General features: G+C 45.7%; 1 protein-coding gene across 1 annotated transcript in view; it reads left to right on the plus strand.

Annotated features, from left to right (window-relative positions):
- SF3B3 (splicing factor 3b subunit 3) overlaps nt 1-20,532 on the plus strand; it is a 2,130,119-nt gene that overhangs the window by 519,789 nt on the left and 1,589,798 nt on the right. Inside the window, exon 22 of the mRNA XM_044079526.1 lies at nt 9,236-9,391. Within this exon, the coding sequence (XP_043935461.1) occupies nt 9,236-9,391 (156 nt within the window). The remainder of the gene's footprint in view (nt 1-9,235; nt 9,392-20,532) is intronic.

The following is a 20,532-nucleotide window of genomic DNA, read 5'->3' on the forward strand; positions in this document are numbered from 1 at the left end:
TCCAAGCAGAAAGAAAAGACATTCTTTTACAACATCTGGCTTTTGTGAAGCATCTACTAAATTGTCTGGGGTACACAGTAAACGAAAAGAAGTCAAAATAGTACCCTCACAAAAAATGACATTCCTGGATGCCAGCTTGGACACAGCGGCCCAAAAGGCTTATCTTACACCAGACAAGCAACTACAACTGACTCAATATTTCAAGACAATGGCAACAAAGACCCAATTAACTGCAAGAAAAATTCTGCAGGCTTTGGGCTTCATGGCATCTTGCATTCTGATAATACCATTTGCAAAACTGCATATGAGGAAATTACAGTGGTACCTAAAAAGCGTATGGTCTCAACACAGCCACAGCTTGGACACAGTGATATCTCTCATTCCCTGCCTTCAACAGGAATTTCTATGGTGGTCACAGGCATGTCACCTCAACAAGGGTCAGCCTTTCACCTTGCCCCCAACCAGGCAAACTATCACAACAGATGCTTCAGACTATGCCTGGGGGGCACACATGGCAGGACAATGCATTCAAGGCCTATGGACTGCAGAACAAAGAAAACTGCACATAAATCAAAAAGAGATGCTAGCTGTACAGAAAGCTCTGACAGCCTTCAAGGATCTACTACAACCTGGACAACTGGCAATAAAGACTGACAACACCACAGTAATGTGGTACATAAACAAGGGGGCACACATTCCTACCCTCTTTGCAGGCAAGCAGTGATCTTATGGAACACAGCTCTGGCCTACCAAGTCCAGTTACAAGCTCAATTCCTGCCAGGACAGAAAAACACATTGGCAGACGACCTAAGCAGAAACATCAATGATCCCCACGAGTGGAAACTAGACCCACAAATATTTACAATGATAACTCAAAAATGGGGCCTTCCAAATATAGACCTGTTTGCCAGTCCTCAAAACTACCAACTGACAAAATTTTGTACAAGGACATTCCACCATCAAGCTTGGAAAGTGGACGCTCTCTCCTTCAGTTGGAAAAACCTGACAGCATATGCCTTTCCTCCATTACCTCTTCTCAGAAAGGTTCTTTTAAAGGTCAAAAAGGAGAAACCTCGACTGATTCTTATAGTCCCAGACTGGCCATGCCAGCGCTTGTACCCGCTATTGAAGAATATGGCTCACAGCCCACCATAGATATTGCCTCAAATACCTCATTTGCTCACGCAGCAAAACAAACAGATTGTACACAGCCAGCTCAAAACCTTAAACCTGGCTGCATGGCAAATCAATTAAACATCCAACCAGCCCCTCTTTCGCAAGCAGTACTGGATGTTATTCTGGGAGCCAGGAGGCCAAGCACCAGGAAGGCTTACTTGGACAAATGGAAAAGGTTTTCTGTCTGGAACCAAGCTAAAGGCCAAGACACAACTCAGCCTCATATGCCTCACATTCTGCAGTATTTTGCTGAGATGTTGCACAAAGGACTTTCCTTCTCCTCAATTAAAATCCATGCTTCAGCTATTTCAGCTCACTACGACACGAATCCACCTTTATTTTCAAATCCTCTTCTAAGGCAGTTCCTCAGAGGGGCAAAAAACATTAGACCACCTAGAAGAGCTCCTACACCAACATGGGACCTCAACTTTGTTCTGGGAAAACTAACGTTACCTCCCTTTGAACCAGCTTTCTGTGCAGACCTTCAGTTCCTATCTTGGAAGACTGCCCTGCTCCTGGCAATAACTTCTGCTAGGAGAGTCTCAGAATTACAGGCACTTATGGCAGTGGAACATTTCCTCATTTTTCATCAAGACAGAGTTTCTCTACGAACTAATCCTTCCTTCATGCCTAAGGTGGTTTCCAGTGTAGCTTTAAATCAAACCATCCACCTACCCACTTTCTTCCCCAATCCACAGAACAAAGGTGAGAGACTCCTGCATTCCCTGGGCATTCACAGGCAGCTTCGTTACTACTTGGATAAAACTTAGGCTTTCAATAAAACTGACCAGCTCTTTGTATCCTATGCTACAGCTCCTCAAGGGAGGGCTATATCCAGGCAAACCATTTCCAAATGGATAGGCCATTGCATACGGTTCTGTTATAACTATCATGGGAAACCAGTTCCTCCTACCATTAGATCCCACTCTACCAGGGCAACAGCTACCTTTACAGCCTTTCTCAGGTGGGTTCCTACCAAGGAAATTTTAGAAGCTGCAACTTTGAGTTCTGTACACACTTTCATCAAACGCTATCACTTACCTCTTTATTCTAAGTCCAGGGCGGGCTTCGCCACTGCAGTTCTGCAGGGCCTCATTGCCTCCACTAACCCTCTATGATACCTCCACCCTACCTTAGCTTTGGGACTCAACCCAAGTGTGATGACTGCAGCAGGGTAACACGATGAACATAGTACAGTTTTGTACCTACCATAAATGTAGATGTTAGAGTGTTCACCCTGATGCAGTCCAGGTTACCCTCCCTCCAACCCCTCTGATCTACTGGTTAAATCTCTGCTATGCCTTACTGATGTATTTGCTTATAGCTGAAGGGATTTTGTGTTTGTACAGTGTTCACACCATTTGGTACTAATTTTAATCACCTTTTTGGGGGCACCTGACATCTGGGGCAAAAAAAACTGAAGAAAATGGCGTCTGTTGCAATATATGTACCCCTGGCGCACTGACGTCAGAGATGAAGCGACAGCAACCGACGTCAGACCAAGACTTTGGAAATCCGGCCGACTGCGGAGACCGCCTGATGACAGGATAACCCAAGTGTGATGACTGCAGCAGGGTGAACACTCGAACATCTGCATTTATGGTAGGTACAAAACTGTACTTTTTCCCAGTTAGTGGAGGGGTAGTTGAAGTCACCCAGCATTAGAGTGTCAGGTTGGATCCATATTTTCTCCAGGGTGCTTAGTAATCTGGAGTGTGAGTCTTGGGACATGGTAGGGGAGCTATAGCAGGCTACGACCTGAATCGCTTTCTTACCCAATGTTAGCTGCACCTGAAGTATTTCTGATGTGTTATGTTGGGCTACCAGTCTGGAGGGTGTGAGCATCCTTTATGAATATGGAAACACCATCGCCTTTGGAGCTTCGGTCCAAGTTCTGGGGGCGAAAGGTGTTTGAGTTATAGCATGATAGTACAGGGGTGCTTTCTGCTCCTTTAAACCAAGTCTCTGTTTCAGCACAAATGTCGATAGATACTGGATCCCCTAAGAATGACAGCAGAAACTTAGCCAATTGTTGAAATCCATCATTTTCTGCTTGTACTGTGGTATCATTCTGGGTGATGGTAGGATGCTGCTCAAGGCTAGGGTCATACTCGCCTTGGCTACATAATCTGAGAGCTCCTCCATCTCTCTCTCCATGTATTCCAGGGAGGTATGTCTGAAGTCATTCACATCTACATGTACAATGACAGAGTAATATTTGTACCTGTTGTTAGGGTCCTGAGTGCGTGCGTCCTATCACCTGACAGGCAGCTGAGTGTTGCTTTCTCTTTATTCAACCTAGCGAGTGGGACATCAGTGTGCCTCACAATCAAGTCATCTGTGACTAGTGTGTTGGGCATGTTTTGCCTTAGGGGCTTTGGTTGAGTGGCACACTTTAGGAGAGCTGTTTCTCTTGTGATTAGTGTTGTGTTGTGGTGGTTGAGTACATTTCTGCCTTGGAGGTCTTTGGTGTTTGGGTAGATTTTTGTTGAGAGCCTCTGCGAAGGTGGATGTGTGTTTTTTTTTTTTTTGTGTGAAGGCAGTGCTGGTGTGTGTTCTGGAGGGCTATGTGTTCCATGTGGTGTGGTGCAAGTGCTGGCCTTCTCCTCTTGACCAGCTATTCCAATCTTGGCTGGAGAGTGCATGGCTTCCTTTTTGTATGTATAAGTGCATCTCTCGCAAGTCTGAGTGTTGGGAGGTAAGAGGAGAGGGTTGTCAGTGTACATTAGGCAGTTGCTACATTGCCTCAGGATTCCCAATTTCACCAGGTTAATAGGAGAAAACACAGGGAACCGACGTTTAGAGGGGTGGGCATTAAGTACTGAATCAGTTTACTTGTAGAACATTTAGTGCTGGTAGCACTTTGTGTTTTACAGTAATTGTTACAATAAGTCTGACAAAGTGATAGACGAGTAAGCTAGTAAAAGGGCAGAAGAGAGAACAAGCAATTCTAACGGGAAGAATTGAAGAGCAGACTTTGACACTGCTCAGAAGCTTACAAACATTCTTGGATACAGCAAATCTGTATCTGGACTATACTAGTTACAGGAAAGGTGTGAAACGAGCGCAAACACGGGCTTTTAAACCAGAAAGTTGAAAGAGAAGGAAAAACTGCCCAAATGGTCAATAAACTACAATTTCTGGCCAGAAACCACTCCTCTTGTGGTATGTAGGCTACATAGTGCTTACCACTCCCACTGATAAGCTAGAAGGCTTCCCTCCAACACAGAAAGGCTTGGGGAGGGGGGGGCTCAGAAGCTTAAAACAGTGCTGGATACCACAGATCTGTATCTGAACTAGACTAGTTACAGGAAAGGCAGGAAACAAGCTTAAAATTTGTTTTGTTTTATTTTTTTTATTTTTTATTTTTTTTTACAAAACAGCTAAAACAGCACTAAAAACGATTCAAATGCAGTGCAAGCTCGCACACATGAGTGTGTAGCAATATTAAAGCAAATGCAGTTTAAAATAAATGCAATTTATTCGAACTGTATTCTGAACTGAATTCAATTTATTGTTTTATTCAACTGAACAGTTAAAATGTGCCAATAAATATACTTATCAGCAGAGAAGCACTCTGTCAGAACACAAGGAGATTCTAGCAAAGTTGTTTTTTTTAGTAAAGTGGAAAGGGAGAAAGGAGGAACAGAAGATAATTGGTTAAGATCCTCAGTGGGTTGGCCTTCTCAAATGGTCTCTCTGTATTAGGTAGATTGAGCTAATGACACTAGATTGGGAGGAGTGTCCCAGATCAAATTTGCAATAGGTGCGGGCAACTGCAAATCCACCAAGTATAAGAACAAGACACCAATGGGGGAGGGGGTGGGAAACTATTACAGCTAGTAGCTGCAGTAGTTTAGGCAGAAAACACTACAGAAATGTTTATCACAGCAGAAAAACAGCCACTAAATGAATTTTTTAAGCAGATAAAGAAGCAAGGAGACTCTAGGGAATGCTTTATATTAACTGCACCAGAGGAGCATCAGGTTTGGGTAAAGGGATTACCGGTAGATGCCATGGTGGTAGCAGTGGCCACTAAAAGGAAACTGGCAGAGGAAAGTTCCCCTATCCATGCTGCCAGTGGAGAGTCTCGGTCAATGGATAGGTTTGGAAAGTGGGTGTATGCTTTACTGACCTTTGCTTTGCAGTCTTTGAATTTTATGACACACTTTACCAGACTCGAGGGATCTGATTAAGGAGTTATCGGATACTCTGGCAGTAGCCATTTCTGACAAAGGCCACCACCCTGGAGTCCATTTCCAATTCATCCATGAGGCTCATAGAAAGGGATGACTGGAGCAGCAGGATGTGGCATAGCCATAAGGAGACACATCTGGATGCGCATGTGCGAATTTGGGGAGCCACCAAAGACTTCATTCATTAATGCTTCCATTGATGGATCTTCCCTTTTTGGCTGTAAAGTCTGAGAAACATTGTCCAGGTGTGAAAAGGATGGAAAGACCCTTTCTGCAGTGTGTGTATTTTTTTTCTACTCAACGGTCCTTTTCAAGGAACCAGAGGAGTGGGAAAATGTGGTTCAGAAAGTCCTAAGGGCCTTTCCAGGACACAAGTGGTAGTGGCTTCCCCATGGGTAGGGGTGGAGAACTTTAAAAGAAGACTCCATCCACGCCACAGAGGTGGCCTGAAAAGTCAGGGCTCCAGAGATACCTTTCCTGGCAAGCCCTACCAGTGCTCCTGAAAGGAGGCCTGATTGCATTCCTCTGAAGGCAGTCGGTGGACGCTTATCCCTGCACTGATATGCCAGGTTTCTGATTACTCCCAATGTTTGGGTGCAGATGATTTTAACCAGAGGCTAATCCATTCCCTTCCTTTTACCTCCCAAAGTGGCAAGAAAATCCCTGATGTTCCACATAGTTAGCAGGAACCAGCAGTGCTCGAAATTCAAAAACCACTGCAGAGAATCGTCCAGGAAGTTCCACCAGACCAGATAAGAGTCCAGAATTTACTCAATATTTTTAGTGCCAAGGCAGACAGGGAACCGGAGACTATTTTTGGATCAAAGTGCTTTGAACAAATCAGTTTGACAAAATTCCAGATGGTCCCGTTTCAGTCTATCCTCCCATTTCTAGGGAAAGACGTTTGGATATGTTATGTAGATCTCCAGGACATGTATTATCACATCAAAATGAAAAAACGTTCCAGGAGATTCCTCCACTTTCAGCTGGGAGCCCGTCATTACCAGCTCATAGCCCTGCCCTTTGGTCTTACCACAGCCCCCAAGGTGTTCAAGTGCATGGCAATAGTAGCAGCTCACTTGAGACTGCAGGGATTCCTAGTGCTTCCATACTTAGAAGACTGGCTCATTACCTCTCCCACCAGTAATCTTCTAGAGCATGCAGACTACATTCTCCAGACCTTTTGCCAACCTGGAGATTATGGTAAATTACGAGGAAGCTCCGTTTAATGTCAGCTCAAAATATAGAATTTTATAGGAGCAGTACTAAATGCCAGTACTTGGATAGCCTCTTTACCTTATTTGAGATTGCAAAAGATCAAAAATCAAGTGGAAAAAATTATCAGAAGCAGAACTGTACCCGCATGACTTGCTCTACAAGCTCTAGGTTTGATGGCCGTGACCATCATGTTAATCCCCCTGGTGAGATATCACATGAAAATATTGCAATGGCTTTTAGCTTCCCAGTGGTCCATTGAGCATCAGCCAGTGACACACCAGATTTTAATTACCAACCGTTGCAAGGAAGATCTAGCTTTATGGATCCAATCAAAGCAAATTCTCCTTGGCCACCCTTTTGTTCCGTGTAAGCTCCAAGCCGTAGTGATCACAGACTCCTCTCAGATGGGGTAGGGGGCATTTTCTGGACAAGGCTGTCCAAGGCTCTTTGTCCCCCATGGAGGCCAGCTTGAATATCAGTGTTCTAGAGCTAAGGGCAGTGCTTTTAGCATTTCCGGCCTTTCAAAACTCTCTCCCTTTAGGAACAATTGCAATTCAAATGGACAGCATGTCAGTAGTTTGGTACATCAACAAACAGGGAGTAACCAAGTCATACCCCTTTTGTTGAGAAGCACTTAATCTTGCAGTGGGCAATCTCTGCCAACCACTTTCTTATAGCAACATGTATCCTGGGGAGATCCATTGTGATAAAAGAATGTATCTGCTCAGTTTGTCTACTGACTCATGAGTGGTCTCTCAATTCCAGAGTGATGAAGGATCATTAGTGGCTGAAGCCAGCCTTACTGTGATCCTTTTTGCATCACCCCTGAACACCAAGTGCAGCAGCTACTTTTTCCTTGTTCCTCCCTAAGGGGGGGAGTCCCTGAGAGACGCTATCCTGCACAATTGGCCCTCTGGGCTCCTGTATGCCTTTCCCTCTTCCCATTAATTCCTCAGTTTCTAAAGAAAATGATCAGGTTGAAGAGCAAAGTAATCCTCATTACTCCCTTCTGGCCACGAAAAATTTGGATCCCCTTCCTCTGGCCTTATATGATTCAGTGACAGTGAACTCTGGACCCAGATCTGGACCTGATATCATATCCAGAGGAATTGGCTCACCCATGCCTTCAAAACCTGAAGGTTATGGCTTGGCTTCTCCAGGTTCATTGCCAGACGTAATATACTTTCTTCCCGAGTTCGTAGAATTCTTCTGGCCTCCCACAAGCCTTCCCCTTGAAAACTGTACATTAGTAAATGAAAGAGATTTTCCTTCTGTGCTCATGAGAATAACATTTTTTCTGCTCCTGTTGATGACGTCTTAGAATTCTTAGCCTTACAGTTTGAAGGAGGAGCCTTCTTCCTCTACCATTATGGTTCAACTAGCAGCTATCTCTGGTTTTGTAATGTGTTTAAAGAATGTTCTTAAATTCCTCATAGACTTTGCAAAGCATTTTTAAACAAGACCTTGATGTTAAAACTGCCAAATAAGGATCCATGTACACCTTGGGATTTAAACTTAGTATTGCAAACAATAGTTCATCTCCCTTTTGAGCCTGATTCAGACTACGACTTGAAATTTTTGTCTTGGAAAACTGTACTTTTTGTAGCTATAACTTCTGCCAGATGGATTTCTGAAATTCAGAGTTTATCTTGTAAACCACCTTGATTGATAATTTCACAAAGATAGGGTTTCATTGAGAACTAACCCTTCCTTTTTGCGAAAGGTGCTGTCAGAAAAGAATGTCAGTCAGGCAATCAGTCTACTAGTATTTTTTTATCCAATTACTCAAACAAAGGAGAATACTGTTTGCATTTACAAGACGTTGATAGATAATTAAGATTCTGTCTTCATCGAACAAGACATAAGGAAGTCCAATCAGGTATTTGTTTCCTTTGCAACTACTAAAATGGGCAAGTCAGTTACCAAAATCACTTTATCTAGATGGCTAAAAGATTGTATTTCCTGTATATACAACAAGAGGAAAGGTGAATTACCTGGGCCTTTTAAGGCACACTCTATCAGAGCAGTTGCTTCTTCAGCAGTGTTCCAATCTAACGCTTCCATGGATGAGATCTGTGCAGCAGCAACATGAGCTACCCTTCATACCTTTATTTTTCATTAGAAATTGTATTTGGTGTCTAGGGGGAAGTGCATCGTTTGGTTAATATCCTTCCATGAGTCCTCCCAAGATCTAAGGTAGCCTGGGACTCTGCCCACAGGTCATAGAATAAATAAAAATTGACAACATCAGGTTAAGAAGTTATGTGTTTGCCATCTGTGTTGTCCATCTTCATTTATCATTGACTTTTTCGCCCATGACAACAGATGATTTCTCCATGAAGGTATAATTATTAAGAAAATAATTTCTGTATTTTCTGTATGCAAACTCAAACTGAGATAATTGGGAGGGGAGCATTATGGGTAGGACTTCAGCTTGAGAGTTTTGGTCATCACGGGCTGTAGTAATGGCCAAGTCAAGTTTGATGTTCGAAACCGAACCCACAGGTCAAGGATAAATGATGATGGACAGCACAGATGGAACTTTATGGGAAGTATACAACTTCTTTTTATTGTTACTTGAGAACTCTTGTAACTAATCTATGTATTGATATTACTTTCACTTTTGTTCTATTTTTTCATTTCAGTCAGGGCAGCTGAATGAATATACTGAGAGGAAAGAGATGACTGCAGATGTAGTATGCATGAGCTTAGCCAATGTCCCTCCTGGAGAGCAGCGTTCCAGGTTTTTGGCTGTTGGGCTAATGGATAACACAGTCCGTATCATCTCACTTGACCCTTCTGTAAGTATCAGAAACGTTTGAAAAAGTGACCTTTTAAAAAAAATTTTTTTTACTGCTCCAGAAACTGGTTTGATTGTTAAAATGAACTCCTTCAAGTAGTTTGCTTTTTGATTATTGTTTTAAAGTGCTGATTGGCTGATTTACTAACCTGAAATGTAAATGTCCTTCTATTCCTAAGTTACAGTATTCTTGTTGTGGGATTTTCTACCTCAGGTGACCCGTACATCAGCTCCTATATGAAAGCTTCAGCTTGGCTGTTGCAGTTGCGTGGGACATCACACGTAGGGCCATAAACCAGGGACCTTAAATGTGACGTCTGCGCGCACAAACCTCAGAACTTTTCAGCCGCAGACGACCATCACATGTGTGCTTCACTGCTTCACCACAAGACGTCTTAAAGCTAAGTACCCTGTTGGGGTTTTTTCTATCTTTACCCTTCTAACTAAACTTGGTTTGTTGAAAAATTTAGCCAATGTCAGCAAAAAAGGGCAAATGCCAATGCATGCGCCAGATACCCCAGAAAGATATGCACAACAGCTGCATTTTTTGTGTAGGCTGGGAGCACGATTACAATGCTTGATCTATCTGCCAGTCTTTTTTCCTAAGATGCTAAGCAGCTGGCTGGCTGCAGTTAATCTTTACTCAAAAAACCAACGACTTAAAAAAATTAGCACTCAGGATGGATCCCATTTCGGAAGCCCTGACTGAACCTCCCGAAAGAAGGCCAAGAATCCTAGGCCCTCTTCCACTGCCTCTCTGCTTTCGGACGTCCCGCCAGCTACCCATTTAGGAGTTGAGGGACGTCCGACATATCCGTCGACTTCTATGGCGACCTTTGAGGAAGCTGCTTCGCAGTTGATGACAAGCACGTCCTTGGAGCTAACCTAGTCATCAGCTACTGCTGAGGTCTAGGAGAAAGCAGACACCATTGGGCCTCCGACCAGGTTTCCTCCTCCTGACACAGCTACCATTAGCCAGGCATCCGATTCCAGGCCTATGCCTGTCTACCCCAGTTAATAAGGGAAAAAAACCCCAAACATCTGGCTACACCCGCTGAAGGGATTACCTGATTGGCAGTCCTTCACCTAGTCTTTGATTCAGGCCTTTATGGCTCTTAGGTCATCAGCCTCTTCTCCATCTCCTCTTCCTCTCCTCAGCCCTAGGCCTGCCTCTGTCTGCTCTCTTCCACCACCTTCCTCATAAGACAGGGAAGAAAAGCAAGAGACCTATTCATCTTCTTATGAATGAATATCTTGCACCTCCCAAATAGCCTCTTTTCAAGAGTATTATTCCTCAGATGAAGAATCCATTGAAGGGGACTCCCCTCCAGAGGATATCACCTTTGGTGAGACCGTAACCAAAATGAAGGAATACTTCAAATGGGACACCTCTCAAATGGCTGATAGTCAAAAAAGGTATTTTGTACTGTTACAAGTGGAATCTCCCTCCCCTTCTGCCATTCCTGCCTATTTAGATGCCTTTTCCTCAGGATCAAAGACACCAGATTCTCAGCTACCTGCCCCTAAGAGGCCAAACCGCTTCTACAAGGTGCCTGATGACCACAAATTTCTTTTCAAACCACTCCTGGCAGATCCTTCTGTAATTGCCATTTCACCAGTTAAACCATCCAGACTGATTCCGTCTGCCTTGCTCTTACCTACGGACAAAGATAGCAAAACCATGGATAGAATTGGAAAGAAGGTTTACACCTCTTTCACATTGGCCTTTAGAGCCATCATCTATCAAACCCATATGACCAAATATGCTCTGGACCTGGTCTCTCAAGTCGCCAGACAGTACATTAGATGTAGTTATGATGCTGCAGAGGCCTTTGCATGCTCTGCAGCATCTGCCACTGTACTCGGGAAATATTCGTGGCTACGTCTGCAACACTTACAAGAAGACTTCAGGTGTAAATCTTACCCCCCTGGATCCTAACTTCCTGTTTGGTATACAGTTACAGACCTAGTCAAAAATCTGCAAGAAGAGAGTAAAGAATTACAAGACATCAAGCATCTTCTGGTGTCCCCTATTTTTAAATATGACGGGAATTACCCTGCCAAAGCCACCTTTGTCAGAAGAAACCCTGCCCCAGCTGGACCTATCTTTTCCAGACACAGAAGAGGGGACAGAAGACAAACCCCTTTCAGGCCAGCTGTCCCTCAGCTCCCATCTAGACAGCCCTCTCAAGATAGAGGAAGCCCCAACAATGTGTGACTGCCGTGCCCATCTCCCCCTTTCCGCCCACCTGTCCCACTATCTCCCCTTTTGGAAAACCATCACCACAGACAAATAGGTTCTGGCTGTTATTCAAAAAGGATACTTCCTCTTCTCAAAAGAAAGGCCACCACTTAAGTGGTGTCCTCTTCCCCCCAAAAAAATCAGACACACCTCTTCCTTCAGATTCTGACAGACCTTCTGAACTTGGGTACAATAGAACCTGTCCCTCCGGGGCAGGAAGGAAAGGGCTTCTATTCAAGACTATTTCTGGTCCCCAAAAAAAGATGGACCATGGAGACCCATTCTAGACCTTTCCTTAAACCTGTTCTTAAAAATGCCCACCTTCAGAATGTTGTCCCTACCAAATTTACTCCCTCTCATACCAGCCCAGGCTTTCATGGCCACACTCGACCTGAAAGAAACCTATCTGCACATACTCATTCAACCTTCCCACAGGAAATTCTTACATTTTTCTGGACCCTCCTCTCACTTCCAATTTACTGTATTGCCCTTTGGTTTGTCCACTGTTCCCAGAGTGTTCACAAAATGCCTGGCACCTGCCATATTCAGATTTACCCCTACCTGGACATCCTGATCCCAGCAGACTGCAAGGAAACCCTGTTAATCTGTCTAGAGTTCACCATGTGCCTACTCGAAAGACTGGGGTTGACCCTCAACTTCCCAAAGTCCTCCTTAACCCAGAACAAGGCAAAAAATGTCTGGGTTGCAGGATCAAAAGAGACATAATGAGAGCCTTTCTTCCCCAGGACAAGGTCAGCTTCCTGACCTCCCATTTCATAGCCCTTTTGCAGACCCAGCAAATAACTGCAAGGCAATTCCCACAAACCTTGGGCCTAATGGCAGCCACCATCCCTATGCTACCACTAGCCAGAATGCACATGTGAAAGCTACAGTTGTCTAAAAAATGTATGGTCACAGCACCAACATCCTCTGAGCAGGAAATCACTCAACTGCCCTGCCTACAGACAGAGCTAAAATGGTGGATTCATTAAGTTCAGCTGAACCCGGGCCTTCCGCTGCAGTTACCCCCCCCCCCCACACCTCAAAACCAGTTCATGCATTCAGATGCTTTAGACCTAGGGTGGGGAGCCACAAAGGCAAACTACAGGGTTCAAGCAAAGTGGCACCCTTCCTTAAAGAACAAACACATCAACGTGAGGAAAATGATTGCAGTCCTCCTGGCACTGAAAGCCTTCCTTCCACTTCTACAACCAGGTGTTCTCCAAATAATAACAGACAACACCACAGTTATGTGGTACCTCAGCAAGCAGGGGGTGGACAAAAGCGTACCACCTTTGCAGACTAACCTGACTAATCTGGGACCTAGCCTCACAACACAACTTGTCAGTGCTGGTAACCTACATCCCCTCACGAGACAACAAACAAGCAGACCTTCTCAGCAGGACATACTCTCCAAATCATGAATGGATGCTGGGCAAGAATGTCTTTCTAGATGTCCACTGGTGGGCCACACCTCAAGTAGATTTGTTTGCCTCCCCCCAGAACAGGCAACTGTAGACATTCTGTTCCAAGACCTACTCCCCACTAGCTTGGAGAGTAGATGCATTCAGCATTTCATGGAAGGGAAGGTTTTTATATGCCTTTCCTCCCTTCCCATTAATTCAAAAAGTCCTCCTGAAAATCAGGAGAGACTAACCAAATATCTTGCTGGTGAATCCCGTACTGGCCAAGGCATCACCGGTTCCCCCTACTTCTCAATCTAGCCAAGGGCAATCACCACAAGTTACCCCACAAGGTGGACCTTCTGACACAACAAATGGGGAACCCTCATCCACCCACACTTGCAGATGTTGTCACTGACACTGTGGGTGATAAACTTCTAATTCTCTTGTGGCACCACTACTCAGAGGATATGCTTTCAGTCCTGTGGTAGGCCAGGAAACCAACAAAAAGAAAATCTTACTTGGCTAAATGGAAGAGATTTTCCAAATGGTGTCTGGGCAAGGGCAGGAATCCATGCATTGCAGATCCCCCCTAGTTCATGCCTGTGTGTCAACTAGTAAAAGAACTTTCTTACTCTTCAGTGAAAGTCCACCTTTTAGCAATCTCAGCCTGCCTGCCACTAAACCCTCCCCTACTAGCCAGGCTCAATGTGAAGCTATTATTAAAAGGGGTCTTACACATCAGACCACCAAGAAAACCCATCCCACCACCATGGGACCTGAACTTCATCCTGGAAAAACTAACTCAGTCTCCATTTGAACCTGCTAGTACGGCTACTCTGGAAATGTACACATGAAAGACAGTTCTGCTAATGGCCATAACTTCAGCCAGAAGGATGTCTGAATTACAGGCCCCGATGGCCTGCCCCTCCATACACTTCTTTCCCCAAGGACAGGGTAACACTAAGAGCTAACCTTTCCTTTATGCCGAAGGTGGTCAGTGATCTTTCCTTAAACCAATCTATTCATCTACCCACCTTCTACCCCACTCCTACCAGTGAAAGTGAGAGAATAATCCACTCCCTGGATGTACAGAGACAACTAAGGTTTTACCTAGACAAAACAAAATACATAAGAAAATCCAATCAGCTCTTAGTTTCCTTCCACCCCAGGGCCCTGGGCAATGCAGTCTTCAAACAAACCATCGCATGTTAGATTAGAAAAGCTATTTGCTTATGTTATTCACACCATGGCAAAAAACTCCTCAGGGAGTTAAAGGTCACTCTACCAGGGCAGTGGCAGCCTCCAAAGCCTTCTTAAAGGACCTAGACACTGTATCCATACTAGAAGCAACCACATGGTCCACCATTCACACTTTCACCAAACACTCCCAAGTTAGACAGTGTCTCCAGAGAACGTGCAGTATTTGCCAGAGCAATCCTGCAGGGCTTTGTGGAATCAGCTTCCTTCCAACTAAGCTGTGGTACTGTCCCACACCAAGAATACTGCAACATAGGAATAGAAGGACATTGAATAGTTGTGTAGAGTCTCACCATAGGTTCATATGTTCATACTAGGCTATCTGCCCTAGGGCATTTATAAGCCTAGCCAGAGTGTGTTTGGCTTTCGCTACCCATTTTAAATGAATTTTGCTATGCCCTTTTTCGAGGTTAGTATACTGTGCCTCTGTCTAACAGTGACACAGAAGTAATACCCGGGGTAAACCTGCGATCTCCCATCCACTCATCAAGATTCCTCTTGAAGAGAGTCAATGAGAGACTCTGCATAACCTGGACTGAGATTTTATTCCAGAGTGAAGGGAGCCTCTGGGTTATGAATCTGTCCCTCCAGCATGTGCTATTTATTTCAATGCTGAGGTTCAAGTCTCTCGAGCACGTAGCTCGATGGGATTTGAATTTTCTGAGGTGCAGCATGTCCATTGATTCTGGGTTGGACATGGCTTTATACGTCTGGCACAGATTGCCTCTGAGCAGGCGGTATGCCACTGAGTAGAGCTGGAGTTTCTTTAACCGGGCAGCATATGGCATCTGTTTGAGCCCTTTGATCCTCTTGGTGAGGTACTTTTAGAGTCTTTCCAGTTGCTGCAGGTGTCTGGTAAGGTACATCCCAAAAGGGGCATTGTACTCAATTATGGGCCTGATTAGGGATTAGTAAAGAGGCACGATGACCTCCCCTGATCTAGATGTGAATCCCCTCATAATTAGGTAGGCTATATAAAATGTTTTTCTAACCACTTTGGCCACGTGGTTTTCAAATGAGAGATTGCTATCAACTTGGGTCCCCACGTGGTTTTCAAATGAGCGATTGCTATCAACTTGGGTCCCCAGGTCCCTAATTACTACTTCCGTACTTAATGGATTACCACCTATGTGGTAGTTTGTGGGCACTTTGTTTTTGCCAAAGGGGATGACTGTACACTTTTTGGCGTTTAGTTTGAGGCCATGGCTCTGGCACCAGTTTGACTGTTTCTATGAGGCCCTTTTGTAGGATGCTTGTGTTGGCTGGAGAGTCGATTATGGCGCCTAGTTTGCAGTCATCTGCGAACTTGGTCAGCCACAGTCCTTCCATGTTGGCCTGTACCTCCGAGAAATATATACCGAACAAGAGAGGTCCCAGGACTGAGCCTTGTGGGGACACCATTTGTAAGTGGTTTGGAGTCTGACATGGCTCCAGCAATTCTAACCATGTGGGTTCTGTCCTTGAGCCAGTTTGCAACCCATCTAGTGACACAGGGGTTTATATTTAAGCTGGTGAGCTTATCTGTAATGCCTGAGTAGGGTATTGTATCGAAGGCTTTTGCGAGGTCCAGCTAGGCTGTGTGGACCACCTTCCCCTCGTCAATGGCCTTGGTGACTGTTTCAGAGAAATCGACCAGGTGTAAAAGGCAGGATCTTCCCTTAACAAAGCCGAACTGGGTAGGATCCAGTGTCTGTAGGTCCCCAATATCTTTATTTATGAGGTCCATGATGATCCTTTCCATAGCTTTGCAGACCAAGCTAGTCAGGCTTATGGGGTGATAGTTTCCAGGATCCGTTGAGGCACCACCTTTGTGGAGAGGGACCACTGTTGCTGTACGCCACTCTTTGGGTACATATCCTGTGGTAAGGCTGAGATTGAACAGTAGTTTTATGTTTGGGTTTAGCTCTTCTTGGAGTTCATGTAGGACGCAGCCCGGGACACCGTCTGGTCCCATTGATGCTGTGTTTTTTGCTTTGGAGAAGGGCGGCTCTTACCTGAGCATCTGAGATACCAGGGGGGCAGCACTCTGCTGGGATAGATATTTGCCCTTTTGGTGAGAAGTTTGCGCTGAACCTGTCAGCTAGGATGTTGGCAATGTCTGTGGGTTCGGTGTATTTTTTGTCATTTTGGACTAATTCTGAGCATATCTGGGAATTCCCACCCAGGTTCCTAACATAACTAAAGAAAGCCTTGTGATTATCCTTAGTGTCCTGTGCAATTTTTCTCTCGAAGCTGGCCTTAGACGATTTTATGAGTGCCCATATTTTTTTGCTAATACTGATCAGAGATGCCTTCCCTTTTTGGGATTTTGCTCTATCATGTAGTAGCTTCCTCCTATCGTATAGTTTGTATATGGCTGGGGTCCACCAGACAGGACGCCTGCCTTTGGAGGATTGGGTCTTGGTTTTATTTGGGCTTGCATGATCCATGCATTCCTGAAGGTGTTCATAGAATGCGTTTATAAAGGATTCTGCAGTCTGGGCCGTATTTTCCACGAGCCCGGGGGCTTTGAAGGATTCCACCTCGGTTTTGAGGAGTGTGAAATTTGCTTTAGAGAAGTTTTTCACTGTGGTTTTCTGAGCAGGGGGTGGGGTCGGGATGTGAATATCCAGTGAGATTAGTTTATGGTCTGATCTTACCAGTGAGGGATACACTTCTGGTCTGGAGCATAGAGCCCCCATGTTGGTGATGATCAGGTCCAGTATGTTTTCCCCTCTTGTGGGAGTGGTGGTAAGTTGTTCCATAGCATTTGAGTTTATAAATTCTAGGAACCTTTGGGCTAGGGTGTTGGAGCTAGAGTAATGCTCCCAGTCTATGTTTGGGTAGTTGAAGTCGCCCAATATAATGGTGTTTGGAGAGACCTTCGTATACCATAACTGTAGATATCCTTCTCTTCCATGTTGCAGTATTCCTTCCCACCCACCTTAACCCCCTTATAATTTTCTCACTCATTAGTGATCTGTCTTAAGTCTCCTGGGGGTTATACCCTACCCTGTGACCAATTTAACCACAAAATGACTCCCTGATCCTATAACTAACATCACTGGTCACTTTACTCCTGCTGGGCTTTCAAGTTCTGAGGTATGTGCGTGCAGACGTCACATTTAAGGTCCCTTGTTTATTGCCCTACTTCTGACGTCCCATGCAACTGCAACAGCCAAGCTGAAGCTTTTGTATAGGAGCCAACATATGGGTCGCCTGAGGTGAAAAATCCCACACCAAGAATACTGCAACATGGAAGAGAAGGCCATCTATGGTTATGGTAAGATTTTACACAACTATTGATCTGAAGTAGTTTACTTCATTTTATCTTCAACCTGTGGGTATTCTAATCCATATTGAATCCGAGCCGGCAATTTTACAAGCAACTTTGGCAAGCATCTGCTCCAAACCCCTCCCCCATAATACACCGCCATCTACTACCTTCCCTCAGATCTCGTTTGCCGCTTCATGCATCAGCATTGAGATCTCCGTAGCTCTGAGCTTTCAGTAGTACTGTAAGTGCTTTTGGGATTGTTTTAGTGAGTTTTCAGTGAGTTAGTCCCCCCCCCCCTCACTAGTTCGTCTGTTTTCAAAAAAAAAAGGTAATTTTTGTGTACTTCCTTTCTTTCCTTAGCGTGTTTGTGGTCAGGCTAGTATTTTTGGTGACTGGGTATTTGTTTTGTTTCTGCTGTGATGTCTGATCAGCCTAAACCAACTTTTAAAAAATGCATAGAGTGTGGCCATAAGCTTTCATCAGCAGATGGCCACACTCTGTATGTTGTTTGCTTGGGCATTCCCCACTGTTTCGTCCAATGCAGCATTTCTGCAGGTTTCCACCCGAGGGCTTTAAGAGACAGGCTAAACTCGTGGCTAAAGGCCTGCTTGCAGCGTCGACGTTAGACTTGTCAACGGTTACAGCCTCTGCTTTTTCTGCAGCTCCCTTTCCACCCCCCCCCCCTAGGCTGGGACTCACCCTCCCATTAGACCTGCTGAAGGGGATGTTATTAAAGGGAGAGACAAAGAGAAAAAGGACAGACAAAAGGATTCAGAGAGAGAGAGAGAGAGAGAGACAAGGAAAAGAAAAGGGATAGGCCCGTAAGAGGTCTCCTGAGTGGTAGGCCTTCCCTGGCCCGCCTACGAAAGTTTCTAGACCTGTTTCTCATCGGCTCCACTCTCCCAGATTTTTGATGGAGCCGAGGCCTTCTTCCAGATCCTCCCAGCGACCAGCCAGATCCGAGTCGGTCGCATCCTCTCGTTCGACTGAGTCTTTCAGAAATGGACATGGGCAGGATGATGAGGAGATTCATTCAGACCCAAATCCAGATGGGAGTCTTGCCAGGCCTCTCCCTCACTGGTGGGGGGACCTCAATGCCTTTCTTCCACCCCATTTCTCCTTCCCCAATTCGGCCTTCAGTTTCAGGGTACATGGATCCGAGGATCCTAGGAGCTGGGGATTCGGCGCCAATGGTTCCACCAACTTCGACTCTGGCAATTACCTTGAGTTCCTTGGATCCGAGCAGCTCTCTGAGCCAATGACTGGGAGTCGGACCAGAGGGGATGGATGTGTCTTTGGCTCCGACCTTGTTGGATCCAGGCTGTTCCTTCAGATTTCCGATTACCTTAGCCTCGGCTCCGATCCTCATGACTAACCCGGGGAGAGCTTCCTCCTTGGGCTCTAAGGAGGTTCACTCTCCTTTGGCGTTTGTGGTGGAGAGGATTCTCTCCCAAGGATAGAGACCCCAGCCTATTCCCTTGGATACCGCACACATGCAAAAGGAGGCACTTGGACTCCCCTGAGTCCCTTACCGAGGACACTGATTTGGATGAAGGAGAATGTTCCCCTAGGTCACCTCCCGAGGATGTCTCCTTTGGAGACATCCATGGAGATCCTCCTCCAGAGGGGAGGTTGGTCAGCCCCAAAACTTTCGGATGAATCAGTGTTCCTGGAGGTGTTTGACACGGGCCCATCTACTTCCTGGGTGTCCCCACCGGCGGATCCTTTAGTGGATCTCATCACCACATGAGCATGGAAGGAGCCGGACACTGTAGAGCCGATACCAAAGCTCCTGGATAAAATTCTCTCTCCACCCTCCGACAGACCGGCCTGGTATAAAGGATCCCCTGTGGACGCTATGGTGGTTGCAGCAGCCACCAAGAAAGAACTGGCTCAAGAGAGTTCCTTGGTCCACCCTCTGGATAAGGAATCCAGGAATGTGATTCGATTTGGGAAGCGAGTGTATTCTTCAGTGACCTTTTCCATTCAAGCATTGAACTACTTGGCACACGTCATATGACTGCAGTGGGACCTAGTCACAGAGTTAGCTGAGTCGCCCCCAGAGTCTTTGTCGCAGGAGGATAAGCGTCTGTTCTCCGCGAAGATATCTAGTCTGAAATCATTGTCGAACACGTCCATGTGCCTCCTTTCTCATGCTAGAGAAGGAGCAGCTAGGGCGGCTGGGTCTGGAGTTGCTATGAGGAGACACGCTTGGCTCAGACTGTCAGTTTCCGGACCCCATCAAGGCAGCTTTTACAAATGCCCCCTACAGCGGTTCGTCTCACTTTGGGAAGACCATTTGTGACACCCTAGTCCAGAGTGAGAAAGACAGGAAGACCTTGTTTGCCATCGGAATCTGCTTCTCTAACCCTCAAAGATCCTTTTCCTGGGATTAGAGAGGGTAAAAGTAGATGCGATTCCGGAAAGCTCAGTTTTCCTGGGATTCTCTGGACAAACCCGTCCCCTAGAGGCAGAGGGGGACCTGATAGACGCCGGCCCAAAGACAGAGGGGGTCTGAGGAACTTTGGGTCTAGGGAGCCCTTCTCGGACAGGCCTGCGCAGCAACCCTGAGGGGTTGTCCAACTGCCCTACTCTGGAAGCAGTTGGGGGAAGATTATCATTACACCCGGTGGCATGGAAGTTCATAACTGCAGATCGTTAGGTGCTTCAAATAATATCCAGAGGTTACACCATCCCTTTTGTTGCCCCTCCAATCAGACCAAAGCGCCTCCCAGATGTCCCACCCGCTCAGAGGGAGACGGCAGAGCTAGAAGTTTCCAAGCTGCTTCAAAAACGAACCATCGAACTGGTCCCCCACGATCAGTCCAAGTTAGGCGTTTACTCCAGGATGTCCTTCATGGATGCATCTGCAGTCATAACAACTGGGTTGTCCTGTCGTCAGGCAGCCCTGCAGTCGGCCGGATTCCAAAGTCCGTCGGTCCGGCTCGCTGATGTCGCACTCCACCCGACGCCATCTCTGT

Source organism: Protopterus annectens, chromosome 8.part0, assembly GCF_019279795.1.
Source record: "Protopterus annectens isolate FY-2018-M chromosome 8.part0, PAN1.0, whole genome shotgun sequence".
NCBI classification, from domain to species: domain Eukaryota; kingdom Metazoa; phylum Chordata; order Ceratodontiformes; family Protopteridae; genus Protopterus; species Protopterus annectens.